Raw genomic sequence first — 19,735 nt, forward strand, 5'->3', positions numbered from 1 at the left:
ATCCCAGGAGGAGAAAGGGCAGGGCTTACTGCTTCCAGCAGCCCTGGTGTCATGTTGAAGCAGGGCAGGAGACAATTCCCGGAACCAAAGGGGCCGGTTAAAGGCCATGAAGTGTTCTGGAGCGTTGTGGGGTAGAGTACCTCTACATGTACCTGTGTGTGTACCTCTGCTTCCTGGGACAGGTCACCAGGATCACCGCCCGCTCTTAGGACCCACGTCGAGAGTGGGTTTTCTTTCTCATGGTAGCTTAGTGGTACTTTGTCTCTTCAGCTCCTGGGAGAATGCTTTTCTGTCAGAGTGTAGTTCTCTCACATCACACTGTGTACAATTTCCGTTTGCCAGCAGCATAAGAATGAAAAGTTTTCCTGTTCAGGTGTTCTTTCTTTCTTTCTTTCTTTCTTTCTTTCTTTCTTTCTTTCTTTCTTTCTTTCTTTCTTTCTTTCTTCCCCTCCCCCTTGGCTCAAAGCTTGGAGAAGGTTGAGTCACTCCTTATACACAGGCATGAGAGCAGTCTTGTCTGCAGTTAGCTGCTGTTGCGAATGTGAAGACCACACTTCAGGCTCTTCTGCTTCTGTACTGTTGAGCTCCCTTTCCTGGCTGTACTTGGCAGCTACAAGGGACTTGCTCTCTGTGTCTGTAATGAGGTGACCACAGGGAGAAGCTCGAATGAAGAAGAAAATGACCATTGAGAATTAAAGACTAAAACAGAACTGGGCTCATTTTTTCCTAGAATAAATACCACCACCAGTGTGTGTGTGTGTGTGTGTGTGTGTGTGTGTGTGTGTGTGTGTGTGTGTGTTCGTTCTCGTGCGTCCGTGTCCATCCTTTCCAATTCAACACTTTTAGCTACAAGCAAACACATCACACAGGCCTTCTTGTGTTTGATCTTTTTGAGACAGGGTCTCTTTCTATATCCCTGGCTGTCTTGGAACTCGCTCTGTAGATCAGGCTGGCCTGGAACTCTCAGAGATCCGCCTGCCTCAGAGGCCTCCTGTGTGCTGGGATCAAAGGCGTGTGCCATCATGCCCAGCTATACTGGTATTTTCTTAAAAGATACATTTCAATCTCGGTGGCCGGACAGAATTTGAAGTTAAGGAATCTTTATCTTAATTTTCCTTAGTAATTATTTTTCCAGACCGTTATGCTGTTTTTCTGTCACAAATAAACTAAAAGGGCACCAATTAAAAAAGAAAAAAAGCCCCAGGCAGTGGTGGCATATGCCTTTATTTCCAGCACTCTGGAGGCAGAAGCAGGCTCATCTCTGTGAGTTCCAGGTCAGCTTGATGTACAAAGCGAGTTCCAGGACAGCCAGGGCTACTCAGAGAAACCTTGTCTCAAAGAACTTAGAAAGAAAGAAAGAAAAAGAAAGAAAGAAAGACAGACAGACAGAAAGATTAAGGCCTCATCTATCTAGCCCAGGCTGGATTGAAATGTCTGATCCTCCTACCTTCACCTCCCAAGTGCTGGCATTACACGTGTGCAAACCAGGCCTGGTTTATATGGTGTCGGGAGCTAGCCCAGGGCCGGGCGAGCAAGTATCCCACCAGCAGTTCCAATCCAAAATTCCGTTCTTCTTTTAGGATTTGTTTTTATTTGATGTATATGTGTGTTGTGCCTGCACATGTGGATGTGTGCTGCATGTGTGAGTGTCTATGGGGAAGAAGGAGCCAGATCCCCATATGGGTGCTGGAAACTGGACCTGGGTCCCGTGCAAGAGCAGCCAGCGCTCTTAACCACTGAGCCTTCTCCCCAAGGCCCCTTCTACCCAAACTTCTTGACTTCTTATTTGCATTCTTGGGTTTTAAGGGTTTTGTTTATTCTCAAGTAGCCCAGCTTATTGTAAATTCTCCTTTTCCTGCAGGTAGAAATGAATTGATAGCCAGATACATCAAGCTCAGGACGGGGAAGACGAGGACCAGGAAACAGGTACAGTGCCCGCCTGTGAGGTCTGCATGTCAGCGAATGGCCCTGAGACCTTGGGCTGCCTTGGCTGCTGTGCTTCGTTTGGCTCTAGGAGCCCCTGTCCCAGTGCCCTGGAAGGAGTCCGTGGTGTAGGTGTCCCCCCGAGAGTGGCTTTCTCCCACTCTTCATCGTCTCTGTGGCTCGACCACGTGCTACTGCACGGTCACACGCGCATGGGAAAAGTTCACTGCCAAGCCAGTATCTGAACTTGCCCTTGCTGGGTTTCCATCCTTCACCTCCCAAACATTTGTTGGAGTTGCAGAAGGCTGCAGGTGCATAGACGCTGGCAAGCCAAGAGATTGGGAGGCTCTGTGCATCCTGAAATGATTACGTAACTGTTGTGTTCTAGGTGAAGTCACACCAGTGGCGTTTAGCAAATGGCCTAAATATGACACTGAAGGATACACTTCCAGGGCACTGTGGCTTCTTTAGCAATGGCTTTTTGTCAGCCTCTGCTGCGACTATGGAGCAGTTACAATTTTAAATGCCGCAGAGCAGGGATGGGAATTCTTTTCTTGACCTTGGCCAGGGCTCTGCCTTCCCTGGTTCCTTTGAACACAATACAGCCGAGACCTCCGATGTGACCAGGTTCACAAATGGATTGGGTGTCAAGTCAGCCTCTGAAAACAGAAAAAGAGCCTGGGTGGTGGTGGGCCTTTAATCCCAGCACTCAGGAGGCAGAGGCAGGCGGATTGCTGCAAGTTTGAGGCCAGCCTGTCTACAAAGTGAGTCCAGGACAGTGAAGGCTACACAGAGAAACCCTGTCTCGAAAAAAAAAAAAAAAAAACCCAAACCAAACAAAACAAAAAAAACCCAAAAACGAAAAAAACAAAACCAAACAACCCATCATGTTGGTTGGTTGATAACAGGAAAACGCTTTATCTTTTGACGTTAACCTGTATGCAATGAAAGCACAGTTCAGCAGCTGCAACTAACTAGATGTGGTGGAGTGTACCTCTCGTCCCAGCTAGTTGGGAATCTGAGGCATCACCATCTTTTGAGCCCAAGAGTTGAAGACCATTTACATCAAGGAGACACCTCATCTCCAAATGACTCAAGTGAGGTGAGGGGCGGTAACTAGAGCCAGAATACAGCCAACCCACCCTGGTCTCTTTAAGGCCGAGGAGCAGTAGGGTGCATGCGCCCCCCACCCCCACCCCACTCCCCCATGGGGAAAGAATCTTCTCTTTCTGGAGTGCGAATCAGGGGGCTGGGCTGTCCCCCAGAAACGTTGCCTGTGCCGGCCTCGTGCTGAGTCAGCAGAAAGGGGGTGGCCTCCTGCCAGCACAGAGGCAAGCAGCGCTGGCTGCTGGGGCCGCACCCAGCCACGGTCCTCATCCTGTCAGAGCACCAGACAGGATTGTGGGTGAAAATGAGTAACAGCAGGAGCCAGATGGAGGGGGTGATTGGAAATGGGAAGAAAGTGAATGGCCCAAAAACTCAAAAGACAAATTTCACCACCTAAAGATCTCTGATAATCTGGGGTCCTGTTGTCAGTCCCTGGAGAGTTAGGAATGAGGTAACTCCCACAAAGCCCTAGTCTCTGAACTTGTAATGTGAAGTTCAGAATCTCCAGATGGAGGCAACAGGCTCTTCCTTCTCTGGTGCCGAGCTGGCCTGTTGGCCGGAGAACTCTGGTCATTTGCCTGGCGACCCCTTCCCTGGGGGCTCCTCTAAATGTAATCGAACCCCACTAAAATGGTGCGGGCTTGCTTGCCCCACTGACACTGTGTCAGCGGCTTTCCTGGCCTTGTTTCTACACCAGCATCACCCTCAGGGAGCCAGTAGGACAGTTGGTGACACCTCTCCAGTGTTGTTCAGCAAAGCTGAGTGGTTTTTCAGACCAGATTTTTAACTGGCTGGCTGGCTGTATTCACACATTTCTTTTTGTAATAATATGCAGATCCACTTGGCACCCAGTTAATTCCCAAAAGAGTGGGAGGATTAAAGAAATTTTAAGGGCGGGGGGGGGGGGGGGGGGAGAGGCTCTGCTAACCGGGTCCCATTTCTCTTTGAGATTTCATTTTACGTGCCAGTAAACGTTTGCCACAGAATCTGGAGTCCTCCAAGAGATCAGAATCCAGATCACAGCCTCAGCTTTGATTCTGTAGAACACGTTAATTTATGGACAGTCCCCTCTAAATTGAAAAGGGGAAGGGGGGTTCTCTCCGGATGCTGAGACGCTGTAAATATTTTCATTTACCTCTACCCCTGCCTTTTTAATTTCATAAAGTACTCCTCTCCCCTTCTCATGGCCCTCCGAATAAGGTTTCCCTCAGCGCCTACCCGTGATCTCTCCAGGTGGGCTTATATCATGGAGGTGAGCCTGCCACACTTCTGAGGCAAGTCACTGCAGTGAGGACCCTGTCCATAAAGCTTTAGAGCCGTGCTGGGGGCTTGGTGTCTGGCCGGGACTGTGTTCCTAACCGCAGAGCTTCTTTGAGATGCAAATAACCTCCCCCCACCCCACCCCTCCCAAGGAATAGAGATTTTATATTTGATTTCCTTTTTTTGTTTGTTTTTTTGTTTTTGTTTTTGTTTTTTTTCTCGTTTTTGTCCCCCCCCCTCCCCCCGCATAAACCCGAAAAATGTAGGTGTCTAGTCATATACAGGTCTTAGCAAGAAAGAAAGTTCGAGAAATTCAAGCCGCCATTAAGGTACGTCTGGCTTGCCCAGTTGTAGGGGGCTTTTCATCTCCATGGTTACAGGCTTTTCCTTTGTTTTCCTCCCTTCCCCTACCCTGCAGGTGTCTAGTCACATTCAGGTTCTTGCCAGAAGGAAATCTCGTGATTTTCATTCCAAGCTAAAGGTATGCGCTTTTCTGCTTCTTGGCTCGTGGTTGCTATGCACCTCACTTCCTGTTTTCCATGGTGACTGGTGAATGCCTGGTGCCGGGATTCTTGTAACTAGCTTCCTAGCATGTGAAGGCTGTTTACATTTTCTTTGTGTCTAATCTCTCCCTCCGTTTCTGTCCTGGCCTCACGTTAAACTCTGTGTGTGTGTGAGTGTGTGCGAGTTCCCAGTAACAACGCAATCGCAACAGAGAGCTTGATAACTTCAGCACAGAAACAACGATTAAAAGAAAGAGAAAAAAAAAAAAACAAACCTTAAACCGTCCTGTGGCACTGGGCTAGCAGCCTGTACCCAGAGAAGCAATTGATGGATAGTATACTTTAAAAAAAAAAAAAGAGAAGAAAGAAATGATCTCCAGAGTTTTTCTGAAATGAATTTTATAATACATGTAGCAATGATTCTAATTTGTATGTTTTAAATAATATTATTGGCCTGGCAAGATGGCTCAGTGGTTAAGAGCACTGCTTCTCCTCCAGAAAACTCTGTTTCAGCCAGGCGAAATGGAGCTTCCCTTTAATCCCAGGAGGCAGAGGCAGGAGGATCTCTGTAAATTCGATGCCAGCCTGGTCTACAATGTGAGTCCAGGACAGTCAAGGCTACACAGAGAAACCCTGCCTTGAAAAATAAAACAAAATAAAACGAAAACCCAAGCCCTGGTTCTAGCCCCAGCATCTTCCTGGGAACTCACAACTGTCTGTAACTCCAGTTCCAGGAGATCCAATGTTGTTTTCTACCCTCTGCCAGGAAAACACATATAAAATAAATAATAATAACTTAAGGGAAAAAAATAACTTAAGAAAATACGTTTTTGAAAGTGTCTCCTTCAACACTTCATTGCATTTTTCACCCGGGTAGTATTTTCACCCGACGTTGTCCACGTTGTCTGACATGCTGTTTTTAAATAGATATCTCTCTAGTAGAGAAGTGCAGACCAGGCATGGTGGCCTGTTACCTGTGATCTCAGTAGAAAGGAGGCAGGGCCAAGGGGGATGGCTACAAATCATAATGAGATAACAGCTCAAAAAGACAGAGAAGAGAGGTAAAGAAATATGCAGATAGTAGCTGGCGCACACCTTTAATCCCAGCATTCAGGAGGCTCTAGAGGCAGGCGGATCGCTACAAAACTAGTCCAGGACAGCCAAGGCTACACAGAGAAACCCTGTCTCTGGAAAAAAAGAAAAAAGAAAAAATCTGCAGATATGGCCACAGATAAAAACAAACAAACAACCCCCCCCAAAAAAAACCCAAAACAAACAAACAAAAAACGATGGGTCTTGGAGGTAATTATCATGCAGGGTTTATGTAGAGCATTTTTATATGTGCCTCATCTATAACCAAGTGCCATCCACACTAACAAATAAATACAAATTTAAAAATTAAGGCATTGATAATTTTTAATTCCCAAGTTCCCCTTTCTGCTCCAGTCTATAGTATAGTATGCACGACACTTTTCTGAAATGCAATTAATTTCAGAAGCCTCTTGGAAGGTCTTTAGTTCATAATAAAAATTAATTTCGGATCATATTGCTGCCATCCTCATGCATCCCTAAACCCCCTCCCCCACCACCATCACCACCACTTACGTCTGTGGCTTTGTTCCACAACAAACTGGTGCCGTTTCACAGTGCTGAGCACTTGAGCCCCCTCCCCAGAAGCCCCTCAACTTTAAACAAGCGAGGCAGGCTGACCGGCTGAGGACCTAGCAGGAGGGAACACAGGCTCTGCGCTCTGCAGTGGGCAGCATGCTCGCTTGCCCGCCCGCACGTGTGGCTGATGGTGGCTGGCTTTGAGCTGCACTGGCTGAGCAGTTGAAAGGCTGAAGGAACTTTCTAGGTCCTGCTTTTTAACCAACGGTGCTGTCCTCTCTATGTATACGTAACCACCCTGGTGCTTGCTCAGTTCTCACTCTGACTCTCCGTTCTCTAGGCTAATGAATTAATGATGCACAAAAGAGGTTGACAGATACCAATTTTGTATTTCCATCTGTGATGTTACAAACTCTCTCTCTCTCACTCCACTGTGTGTGTTTCCTGTAGGCTCGTGGGGGTGGGGGTGAGGGTGAGGGTGGGGGTGGGGGTGTGAGGGGGTCGTGGAGGTGGACCGGAAACCTCAGCAGGTAATAAAAACTACCTGGCTCAGAAGGGATCCCCCTTGAGGTATGAGAAATCACCTCATTTTTCACCGTTTTTCTTTAAATCAAATGTGTCGTGGTATTATACATACACCTGTATTCAGACAGACAGAGTTGTTCATATATTTGTTCTTAAACAATGAAAAAGATTGCTTCCTCCCCACTTTCACCCCACTCTTAGGGGCAGACACAGGGAGCAGGTGTCAGGCACAGGTTGTAGGATGGCAGCTGCCTCCACATCTGAGCCACGGAAAGAAGTGGCCTTTAAAAAAAAAAAGATTTATTTATTATCATGTACACAGTGCTCTGTCTGCATATGAGCAAACAGGCCAGAAGGACACCAGTGGCCACTGGTAACGTAGGTTAGATGGTAGTGCCTTGTCCCTGCTCTCAGAGTCTCAGGACTGTCAAGGATGGCTGTGGGGATATCTGCTTGCCAGTCATGTGTCCTGTGGACACGTTAGCCTGATGTTGCTTTACTAGCCATTGGCAGAACACAGGTGCAGGTTTGTAGTTCTTGGAAGGGTAGGTGGTCTCAGATTCCTGTCTCTGCTCTCTCTGCTGAGCTGTGGTGTCTAGCAGTAAGTTCACTGAGTTCACCACAGGGATAGACTGATCTGTCCTAGTGACACCCACAGTAACTGATGACATAAACTTACTACACAATTTGAAGTCATCTTGAAAGTGACACAAATAGCTTCTGGGTATGCAGTGAGGGTGGCAGGAAGTGGCCAAGATTACATTCTCTGTAGGATGCTTGTCGGCGGTAACTTGACTTGGCCACCACTGGTCTATTCTCACTGGCACTATTTCTTCCAGGCTAGTCACTATGTCTCCATATATCCAGAAATCAAAGTGGGGTGCACATGGGGTGCAGGTGGATGTAGTGAGTGAATACTAAAACTAAGGTCTCATTTCCTTAGTTGGCAAAGGGTTGTGTGTACAACTGGGTCTTCGGTGGGTACAATTCCAAGAAGCCTGTTTGCTTTAATAGTGTGTGTGAGAGAGAAAGGGGGGGGGGAGGCGCACAAACTTAAGGTCAGAGAACAGCACTTTCAGGTGTCTAGTCTTAACTTCCAGCAATATGGGTCTCTGTCAGGCAGTCTTTCTACCCCAAGCCTTACTGCTTCTCCCTTTCCAGAACAGGGTCTGATAGAATTCTTTTGGTTTTTTTCGAGACAAGGTTTTTCTCTGTAGCCATGGCTGTATTGGACTGGCTGTGTAGACCAGGCTAGCCTTGAACTCACAGAGATCCACCTGCCTCTGCCTTGTGTGTGTCGGGACTACAAGTGTGCACCACTATACCCGGCTATGAGAGTTTTTTTTTTTTTTCCGAGACAAGGTTTCTCTGTGTAGCCTTGGCTGTCCTGGACTCTCTTTGTAGACCAGGCTGGCCTCAAACTCACAGAGATCTACCTGCCTCTGCCTCCTGAGTGCTGGGATTAAAGGCGTGTGCCCCCACGCCGGGCTGGAGGCTTTCCCAATTGAGGCTCCTCTTTCCTAGTAACTCTAGCTTGTGGCAAACTGACAAAAAACAACCAGGATACTGTGTGTGTGTGTGTGTGTGTGTGTGTGTGTGTGTGTGTGTGTGTGTGTGTGTGGACAATGGGGTGTCTTCCTCAGTTTCTCTTCACTTTATATTGAGGCAGCGTCTCGCTCTTTTTACTGCCGAACTCACTGACCTGGTGGCTCTGGCAACCCAGCTTGCTCCAGTATCCCTGTCTCTACCTCCTGTGTGGGGATCGCAGAAGGGGCCACCCCCACCCCCACCCCACCCCCCATATTTATCTGGGTGCTGGGGACTTCAGACTCCAGGTCCGTATACTTCATGACTGGTGCTTCAGCCACAGCCCATCTCCCCAGCAAAGCAGAGCAGGAAAACTCATGTTTGAAGCTGAAAATCTTCCTGACACTGTGATATAAAATAGTAAAAGTGGATCTGACTGAAGCCCACCCTCTCCTTAGCTCCTTAGCTCTTTGTCCTTTGGCTGTTACATGGGCTCTAGTTTGAGAAACCACCAACCCTGCCTCAGGCAGAAGGAGGCCACTCACTCCAGGGCCAGTTTTTTTTTTAATATATATATTAGTGCTGGCTCCTGAGGAGTGTTTCTCAGAGCAAAGGACTCCCCTGTCACTGTCTCAGTGAGTAGTCCCAGCTGCGGTCACTCTTAAAAAAATGTCGATGTAAGTTCTAAAGGTCAGCACTGCCCCTGACAGTGTCTCAGAGTCATCGCAAGCTAGATGATCCCCCAGGACACAGACTCCAAGTCTGTTTTCGTCTTAGCAAGCAGGAAAAGGTTCTGGTGAACTCTTAACAGCAAGTGAGTGACTGCTCCACTCAGCCTCTGGGGCGTCTTCAAACCGTGTGCAGCCTACAGACCTGGAATTCCAGGGAAACACCAATCCTTCTGTGAATTCCCTGGTCGGAAAATTCCCACAGCCAGGACTGCAGTAGACAGGAAACAGGGCCAAGTTCGAGTCCGATCTGAGGATGGGACATTGAAGAAAGCTCCGTGAAGGGAGCGAGTTAGAGCTGGTTATCAAGGACCCTATTGAGGTTTCATATAGGTAGGGTTTCCGAATTACCCCGCAGAGTACTGTGGAAGCTGTCCCTGGGCAATGATTGGGGCAGCCCTGTGTCATCTAACTGAAGAAGGGGGATTTGCTCAGGGTGCAAGGCAGCACACACAGATTAGATTTTCAATGGGCCTCTTTGGAAAGACCTTATAGTGCTCTAGGAAGATGGCGAGTAAGAGAGGCCCAGCTAGGGCCAATGGCCTAGTGCCTCAACTGTGACAGTATGGTAGAAGTAGGCACCTGGTCCAGGAGTTCCACCACAGCTTGAGCCCTACTCAGCGACCTTCCATTGTCCTTTTTGGCCAGCCTCCACTGACTCCCCACTTCAGCCCACTATGACTGTGCTGGTTTCCTCAGTGTTTTTTGTCTTTCTTTTTAAAGATTTACTTATTTATTAAGTGTACAGTGTTCTGCCTGCATGTGTGCCTGCACACCAGAAGAGGGCCCCAGATCTCATTATACATGGTTATGAGCCACTATGTAGTTGCTGGGAATTGAACTCTGGACCTCTAGAAGAGCAGCCAGTGCTCTTAACCTCTGAGCCATCTCTCCAGCCCTCCTCAGTATTTTTGAAGAATTATGAATGCAAGTTATATCCAAAAGACTGTATAATAGAACTTCTGAATGCGATTGAAAAATTTTTTGTTCCCTGCGTGCGTGTCTCTACACCCAAAAGATGGCGTCGGGTTCCTCAGGGACAGTTGTAAGCCACCACAGGTGCTGGGAATTGAACTCACAACCTCTGAAAGAAAAGCCAGTGCTCTTAGCTGCTGAGCCATGTCTCCAGCCCCTGAACAAGATTTTCAGTAACACATTTAAAATATACCTTGTTAAGAGGTGGAAAATGCTTGAGCCAATAAAATGCTTGCCAAGCAAACATTGGGACCTGAGGTTAGATCCTCGGCACCCTTGAAAAAACGGTGCTTGGGAGGTCCCTCGGCATCCCTTGAGCTTGCTCTCAGCAGCCAGCATGTCTCAGAACAATAAGGAGGAAAGTAAGAGGGGAAGGTGCTTGCACTGGGGCCAAGGGGGAGCGAAACCAAGAAAAGCAGCCAGTGCTCTTAACCTCTGAGCCATCTCTCCAGCCCTGACCCTGAACTTCTTAAGAGCTGGGAGCATGCACCAAAATTAATGGTGAAGCAACTGCTTAAGTATGTAAAAGTCAGTACATAGTCAGGTATGCTGGCTCATATCTGTCATCACAGCCTTGGGAGGTAGGAGGATTGAACTTAAGGTCAGTCTCCTAGGCCAACCATAACTCCACCTCAAAAATGAAACACAGTAATACCTAGGTTTATGTGCCCCCAACACTTGGGATGACCTCAGATACAAGCCATGGTTATGTGGGAGAGATGCAAGGTAGTTGAGTGACAGGTTGGGATATAGCTAAGTGGCTGAGGGCTTGCCTGGTGCAGTTGGATCCCTAACAGTGTTTTAAAAAGGAGACAAGAAACAGTGCATCAGAGCAGGGACGATGGCGTCGGCCACTTCGCGGACACGCTCAAGAACAGCCCATGAAGACTGAGAGAGGAATGCCAGGCGTTTGTGGCCAGAGCACCAAGATGGTGGAAAATTCACACAGCCCAGGGCTTATCTTATCTTCATCGAGGTGCCTAAGGAAGGAGCAAAGGCACTTCCTCCAGGCCTCCGGGAGCTTATCTTCAGCAGGATGCCTTTCCTGCTTGGACAGGGCCCTTCTGACCCGAGCCTCCTCTCTAAGGGGGGTGTGTTTTAGATGACCCACAGCTTTGTAGCTGTCCGGATGTAGTCAACAAGATAGAAGATAGACCCATACCATGGCTTAGGCAAGTGGCCTCTAAGGTGCATCGGAATTCACGGATGCCAACTTGGAGCTGGGTGTGTGACTTTTGTCACCAGATGCATCCGCTGCAGCCGCCTCCTGGGCTGCTTTCCTGTATTGCATCGATACCCTAGTCCCCTGCAGTTTAGAGTTACCGAAATCTCAGATTGGGTTGCAGGAGACAGCATAGAGGTCACAGTGAAATTCTCCCCTACTCCCAAATGTCTTCTCCGGGGATAAATCAAAATTAGCAGCCGGGCGTGGTGGCGCATCCCTTTAATCCCAGCACTCAGGGTTAGGGAGGCAGGGGCAGGCGGATCAATGTGAGTTTGAGGCCAGCCTGGTCTACAGAGTGACTCCAGGACAGTCAAGGCCACACAGAGAAACCCTGTCTCAAACAAACAACAAAAAAAATTAACTCTTTCCCGATCTCTGTGCTTGAGACTCAGTCTGGTGTGGAAAAAGACTGTGGCTCAATTGCCATTTTTGTATCTTTTCCTTTCCTATGCGGAGACTCTTTCTCCACCCAAGATGTTCACAAGCATCATGGCAGAGACACCCATACCTGGCCCTGCAGGTGGCACTCCACGGTCATCTTCCTTGAGGAAGATGGACGGAACCATGTTTGCATTCAGATGGTAGTATGATGTGAGAAAATCTGAAGAGGAAACGAGGCCATTGCTCTGTCCTCACCTTGGCAGGATGTCTTGGGTGGAAGATTTGTTCGTGTCTAGCTGTGGCAGGCATCGAAGAGAAGCAATAGTGTGTCATCCCAGCGGGGCGGAAGAGGCACGCGTCTCTGATCCCTCCAGTGACGGACTAAATTATATGCTACATGAACTCTCCTAGGGCCACACTTTTTTTTTTTCCTTTCATTTTTGTGATTTGATTTTTCTTTCTCTTTTTTGGTTTTTCGAGACAAGATTTCTCTGTGTGGCCCTGGCTGTCCTAGACTCCCTTTGTAGACTAGGCTGGCCTCGAACTCACAGTGATCCACCTGCCTCTGCCTCCCAAGTGCTGGGATTAAAGGCGTGCGCCACCACGCCCTGCATGATTTGATTTTTCAAACAGACCTTCCAGCCAGGCATTCCCTCCATTAAGCAGAGAGCTGAAAGTGGAAGCCATTGCTTTCATTCTCCCAAGTTCAGGAACTTCCTGCGGGCCTTGCTCAAGTGCTCCCTGCTGCGTCCATTGGCGTTGTGACCAAGGCATACCCCTGGGGAGGCGGACGTGCCGCACTCCCTGTGGACGCCTGGACCGCACGTGAGGAGTGGGCCTGAACTGAACACAAGCCTTGGTGGCAACCTGCACCATTCTGGTGGTGTCTTGGGTTTGGGAAACTGTGCCGGCTTCCCCCGGGCTCCACTCTTCCGGTTCTTTTGCCGTCACGGCAGGCAGGAGTCCTTTGGCCTTGTGGGAACTTTAGCTGACGTGGGCAGGGATTAGAGGGATGTGGCAATGCAAGGCTGGCTGTGTGAGCCCAGTACTGTTTGCCTTTTTGTTCTCAGCCAGGCCTGGAAGAGCTTTTCTCTCTCTCTCTCTCTCTCTCTCTCTCTCTCTCTCTCTCTCTCTCTCTCTCTCTCTCTCTCCTGAAGCAGCTCTGGTCTATACATTCACCCCGAATTGAGAAATCTCTCTCTAAGCAACCTGCAAGGTCTGTCAGAGAGAGGGGTAGAGTAAGCTAGTAACCAAGATTGTGTTGGAAAGACTAGATCTCCTGAGCAGAGCAGGCCACAGCAGGGGAAGCCTGGATGGTGTGCCAGCGGGTCATCACCTCTGTCCCTGCTGCCCATCCGCCTTTGTCCCTGCTTTAGCAGTGAGGAAGTGAGATGAGAGCTCACTCTTCCTCACCTGCCTGGGGTTGCAGATCTGTCCCTGATCTAAAATGCTTATGAGCCACCATGTGACTGCTGGGAATTGAACTCAGGACCTTTGGAAGAGCAGCCGGTGCTCTTAACCTCTGAGCCATCTCTCCAGCCCCCTGACCTTGATCTCTTTAGCCTGTCTGGTGCCAGAGCCCAGAAGTGTTCATGTCCCCGACTCATGGCGTTGTGTGTGAGTTTCCTATACCTGGCCTTTCTCTGTGAGTTGGAAGGAAATGGCAAAGCCAGCTTTCAGCATCTTTTCCTTGGCACCTAGCCCCAGACTGAGCTGGCTACAGCCTCCGTTCCTAGGATCGTCTGTCTCAAGGCTCACCTGCCCGGCTCTTCATCGGCAGCTCTTTTGTGAAGACCGAGGCCCACATCAGAGAGAAAAGAACCACTGTGGACAATGACACAGTGCTAAACATAGCTCTGTGCATTTGAAAATGAACAATGTGTAAAAGCCTTGAAAAATTTTTTCTTTGATGTGAATGGAGTCTTGGGCATTTCGAAATACAATGCCATGAATTAATTGCTACTCATTAGGCAGCAAGTCAGGCCAGCGCTGAATGTGCCTTCCCTCCTCCACCGTGGCTATGGCCTGACCAGAATCGCCCCTTTTGAATTTGCTCCTGCCTTCTGCAATGATAAGTAAATTAGAGATCATGGCTAGAAAACATTCGAGTGCCCCATCTTTCCCCAAGACCACCTTCTGTTTCTGTGATGTTTATCTGCTCAGGGGTCATGGCTAATTATTGCGAAGGTCACCTGAATCCACACTCGGCTTGATTAGAAACAACATCTGCAAAAGTAATTCTTAGGGAAGTATTTTGTGTTTTTATCATTTTCTAGTAGAAAAAAAAAAGTGTGTTGTTCCCCCCCTTCCCCCCCCAGCAAATTGCTGTTTTCCCTCCCTTGCATTATAATTTTATGTTGCTGGGGAAAGTATGTTTGCAGGAAAGCATTTGCTAGCTCATGACAGCTTTTTTTTACTCTGTGGCCTCTGTGATTTTATGTCTTTTTTTCCTGCAGTGTTGCTAATATTTCCATATGAATTTCTGAGATGATAGTTCATGAATAAATTGGTGTGCTATATGGTTTGCATGTACACACTGTATATATTCTATATATTAGAACTTTACAGGTTATCTATATGCTCATTAGTGGATGGCAGCTGTGATGCACTGCATATGGGAGCATGTGCTCTCTTTGTATTTATTACCCTCAAAGTTTGTCTGTGGATAATGTCTACAGACAATGAGATCATTTGCAAACCAACTGGGTGCTGGCAAAGCAAAGAGAAAAGAGGGAACGGCCTACGCTGTGGCCAGAGCTTCGTTCATACAGTCTCCTGGACTTTAAGGACCTCCTCCTAGCCATGTGCGGTCACATTGCTGCCTTCCCATCATGGGGATTACATTCGTGTATTTTCCTAACACCACTTCTGTTTTGATCATGGAGGAGAGGCAGTCTGTAGAACAGAGCTGATCTTCATGAGATGTGAAAGCCTGCTTACTTAGGTAACAGTTTGCAAAAGCCTTCAGGCCGAGGAGTTGATGGGCGACTCAGCCTGTAGGACTGGGCAGGGGCAGTGCGGCAGTTGGCCGTGTGTGGTATAAATTGAGTGAATTGGTGCGGGGAAATGGGCAGATAATGAGACACTTACCTCTAGCCCAGGCTGTACAGCATCCAAGCCCACGCTTGCTACTCTGGGAGGTCTGTCCCACGATTTCCCCCTACACACACACACACACACACACACACACACACACACACACACACACACACACACACGCACACACACACACACACACACGAGGGGGGGGGGAAGATCCTAAGTCAGGCAGAGTACGACTCATTATTGACTTCCTATGGTGTTTCAAGATAAAACAGTTGGCTCATCCTTTGTAAATCTCATCCTCATCTCAGAAACGTCGAGAGGTACAAATACATCTTAGAGTGAAATTAATTTTGTGTGTGAGTGTGGCTCACGTTTCTTACATGCACCGAGGCCCACTGGGTCCATCAGCCCCTCTTCTTTTGTATGAGGGTGAGAGGCACCAACAGATAAAAGGCCAGGATATTATCCCGAAGTGATGCAGGCAGGCAATTTACCCAGGTTTGGCACTTAGAGTGATAATTTTTCCAAAGCCAGGCACGTGTCTCTGGGCTGCAAATGACAGCCAGGAGATCATCTTTCCAACTCCCATCTCGGGGGTAAGAGAGTCTACGGCCAGGCTCTCACCCTGACTTTGATGCTGCCCTGCCTGCCAGTGCTTATTATCATCTGTCTCCAGGGTTACGATAGATTTTATGCACTGCGCCCCTCCCCAGCCACACATAACATAACCCTTCTAATTTTCACACGGATATTGTAGCTGAAGGGCCACTGCAGTGAGAATCAGTGAATAGAGTATCTCTGCCCCAAAAGGTAGGAATCACGAGTGAAGACGTTTTAGTCCATTTACAGAAAATTGCCCCTTCTCAGGCAGGTGGGTCAAGTGCAGGAGCCACTACTTGAGATGACATTTCCGCCCCACGTTTGGCTTTATGTCTGTCAGGACAGGCAGCTAAGAGATGTCCAGATTTGAACAAACTGCTTGGTTGCCTCCGGTCATTAGTTCACTGGCCTTATAGATTGTGATGTTCTGGTTATTTATAATGGGATTCGCCAGCCGCCCTCATAGCTATGAGCACATAACATTTGTAATGGGACTGGGGGGGGGGGGGGAGGAAGAGATCAAGGTGAAATTCTTCATAAGTGAAAAAAGTAAGAGGTGTCAGGATTCTTGTCCTAGGCGGAGCAGGAAGCTAGGCACTTGACTCACTCTGCAACAGCTTGTGCGTCACTCCAAGAAAGCAGCCAGTGCTATGGGACTCGCAGAAAACAAAGGATCTGCTCTTTTGCCTTCAGACTTTGTTTTTATTTTTCTGCCTCGCAGACAGAGTTGCCAGCAGTCATTAACTTCTTGTTCTGAGGCTATGAGCGACAAACAGCAAAGTTACGTTTTTCCCCCCTCCCGTACTTTTTTTTTTTAAAGTAGAGCTGGCCACTCCTTTAATCCCAGCACTCGGGAAGCAGAGGCAGGTGGATCACTATGAGTTCGAGGCCAGCCTGGTATACAAATGAAGTCTAGAAAGGACAGCCAAGGCTACACAGAGAAACCCTGTCTCAAAAAACCTAAAAAGAAAAGGGATGTAGCCGGTGAGGTGGCTCAGCAGGTAAAGGGACTTGTTGTCAAGCCTGATGATCCGAGTTCAATCCCTGGGACTCAGACAGTGCAAGGAGAACCGACTCCTACAAAGTGTTCTCTTAACACCACGTGTGGGCAGGCACATACGTACTGAGTAAATGTTTGAAAAAAAATTTTTTTTTACGGAAACCATCAGTCCTTCATGAATATTTTGAGGAACTTCTGAATGTACGAATCTGAGAGAAACCCTTCCAGTAGGTCCTCATTTCAGTGGGTCTTAGAGTTCAAGGAACTGATTTTTCTCTGGACCTGGGCTTTGGCTTCGCAAGTTGCCGCGTTAAAATGCATGGTCATATTCCACAGTGGGGCAGAGTCACCTCTTATCAGTATCCCAGAAACAAGAACTCACAGGTCTCTGAGAGGGCTGCATGACTGACTTCCTCAAGGGACAGAGCCAGGTCCTGAAGTGATCTTGTAGTTTTTCAGAATTCACAGCAGCCTGGCAGGTAAAAAGTCTGGCCTTCTCCTTTCCAAACCACTATATTCTGGGCCCCAAAGTGGATGTGAAGTGTGGGCCAGGCACCTGTGGCCATTCCTCTGCCATTACCTCAGGCCCAGCAAATTGCCCAGAGAGATTTTATAACCTCTCACCAGGGGGTGGGTGGCTTCGGGGCTAGAGTCCAAAAGTGATGGGTACAAAGAAAAACTAACCAGTGTGTTTTGGAGTCAGGCATTCTTCACTGTGAGCAGAGCCATGCTTGCTGCCCAGAGATTTCCTTCTGAGGGAGTGGGTGGGGCCAGGTGAAGCCGCAGGGATTTGGATGTGAGTGGAGTGGCAGAGGGTGTGTGTGTGTGTGTGTGTGTGTGTGTGTGTGTGTGTGTGTGTGTGTGTGTAAACCTTTTGGAACCTTTAAATTTCTATTTGTTTCAACTTGAGGTTGGATAGGCTTGAGGTTAGAGGTTTGACTGGCTGGCCTATAAAGCCTGCCTTGAAAGAGTGCCGGCTGCCGAGGAGATGACTAGACTAAGCATCCTTCGTAGCCACCCTGGGCCATTGTAGCAGCGGGCAGCAAGCAAACAAGCTCTCCCAGACCTTCACCGTGTCCTTGATGCAGAAGGTGGCATGGCGAGGCAGATGTTCCCAGTAGGCAGGTGCAGCCTGGAGCGCTGACCCGGAGCTCTTGGGAACAAAGCACAGAAATGTAGAAATGCACGTTTAGCTCCTCCTGCTCCTCCTTTCAAAATTTTTGTAGTAAAATATTTTTATTCTTTAAGAATCTCTCTCTGGGTACGAGCTTTCAGAGACAGCCTCCTAGTGTTCCTGGTGTGCTGGGGCAATGTGCTGTCTACACTTTGGAGGATTGAATACATTCTTGTCAGAAGCTTCCAGAATTGTTTTCTAGTCCGATTCCTTTTCAGTTTTTTCTTGACCTTCCTTTTGGCTCCTCAGCCTGTTTGTTCCTCACCTTTGGTTAGTTATGCAAACATGGAAGCTGCCTCCTGTCTGACACTTAGTGTTGTGTCTCAGCCACCATTCCTCACTGCAAACTCTGAGTGGCAGCTGGGTGGAGGGCATCACAGTTAGGGTTGGTGTCACTATTTTGTTCCTGCTCCAGGGGCCCGTGGGTTCTGAGTATAGACCCCCCCCACCCACCCACCCATAGGGCCTGCAGCACACAAGGCCCGACTGACCGTTGCTCCATCTATAATGGGGATACCACATAGGCACACAGCCAGGGAGATGGGTGGTCACTTCTGTCAATGGTGGTTGTTGGATAGCTATCTGTATGACATACTCTCAAAGTATTAAAGCAAAAACAAAAATGACCGTATTCATACATGCATTTTTATAACACATGAATGTTGTGTTTATATATATATATATTTTTTTTTTTTTTTTTAACTGAAGAAGAAAAGTAACCCTGCCTTTGTATGTGATCCTTTTAACAAACTGTTTATTATTGTATCCAGGTAACAAGCATGGTAAGTATATTCTCTGAACTGAGTATTCTGTATTTTAGCTGTGCTTGGCAGCCTTTCTTTTTCTTTTTTTCTTTTTTGGCTAGCTTTATGTTCCCAGTCTTGGCTTTGTAGATAAGATCCATTTAGGAAAGGACAAACTGTAGCAGCTCCCCACCCCCACCCCAAACGTTGTAAAGGAACTACCATAGCCTTAGCCCCATAGCATGTGCCCTGACAGCATGCTGCTTGGCTGCCCCCTGCCCGTCTGCTGCTTCTGAGCTGCGCCCCCACAGATGTCTGCCAGGGTTCCTAAGCCTCGAATGACTCCAGCAGGGCCTGGCCCAGTGGCTCTGCGACAGCCAGCACCCAAGAATTGCTCCCTGCCCCTGCTGGCAACCATTTCTGTCACCTTTCATTTGAAAGCAGGGTCACCCCCAGCCCTGGTCTGATAAATCATTGAGAATTCTCTGGAAGTAGAAACAATGAAGGCATTGTTTGGCTTCCTCTCTGTTGGAAAATGGATTCAGGGTTTAAAACCCAACCTTGTCGATAGGCTTTGTTTACTAGTGCCCCCCCCCCCTCCCCCCAATTCCAACTGCCAGAGTCACAGCCTCCCAGCCACGATGGCTTCTCTCTGTGCATGTGTGCTTTCATGGCCCCGTGTGGCTCAGTATTTTAGTCTTCGTGCTTGTGGCTGTACTGTCTAATCCACATGGTAGCCATGTGTTCTGTATTAAGTCAGTGTGTCACTGTCATCCTCAAGGATCAGACTGCCAAGGACAAGGCCCTGCAGCACATGGCTGCCATGTCATCGGCACAGATCGTCTCAGCTACTGCCATCCACAACAAGCTGGGGCTGCCTGGGATTCCACGTCCCACCTTCCCAGGGACAGCAGGGGTAAGTTAGGACTCCAGGAGGCTGATGTAAGAGGGTTGCGACTTTGGAAGCCTGCTCAGGCTACATAGTAAGTTCAAGGCCAGCCTGGGCGATTTGATGCGGCTCTCTCTGTAACTAGCATGAGAAGGGACTGAGGGTGTGGCTTAGGAGTAGAGCACGTGACCATCATGCAGGAGGATCTTGGGACAGCCCACACTATCACAAAATAAAAGGTAGATGATGGATGGACAGGTAGACGACAGACAGACTGACAAGAGATAGAGGATAGATGAACAGATAGAATAAAAGACGATGGATGGATAAATAGGGAAGTGAGATGGGGCTAGGAAAAAAAAAGAAAGGGAGGAGGGGAGGGAGGAAAGAGGAAAAAAGGAAATATAGAGGAAGAGGAAAATAGTGAAATTTAAAGACATGAAATTAAATATCTTATTTCTTGTGTCCCATTTAGTTGTGGTCAGCTTCTCTCACTCTTTTTCCTGGCTCTTGGTCTCTATC

The 19,735-nt window shown here is 48.1% G+C and overlaps 1 protein-coding gene across 1 annotated transcript in view; it reads left to right on the forward strand.

Moving 5' to 3' along the window:
• Positions 1 to 19,735, forward strand: part of TEAD1 (TEA domain transcription factor 1) — a 229,164-nt gene that overhangs the window by 159,509 nt on the left and 49,920 nt on the right. The window contains exons 3-7 of the mRNA XM_084773005.1: positions 1,862 to 1,926; positions 4,557 to 4,619; positions 4,709 to 4,771; positions 18,352 to 18,363; positions 19,106 to 19,240. Coding sequence (XP_084629131.1) covers positions 1,862 to 1,926; positions 4,557 to 4,619; positions 4,709 to 4,771; positions 18,352 to 18,363; positions 19,106 to 19,240 — 338 coding nt within the window. The remainder of the gene's footprint in view (positions 1 to 1,861; positions 1,927 to 4,556; positions 4,620 to 4,708; positions 4,772 to 18,351; positions 18,364 to 19,105; positions 19,241 to 19,735) is intronic.

The sequence above is a fragment of the Acomys minous genome (assembly GCF_964271855.1).
Source record: "Acomys minous genome assembly, chromosome: 2".
Lineage (NCBI taxonomy): Eukaryota > Metazoa > Chordata > Mammalia > Rodentia > Muridae > Acomys > Acomys minous.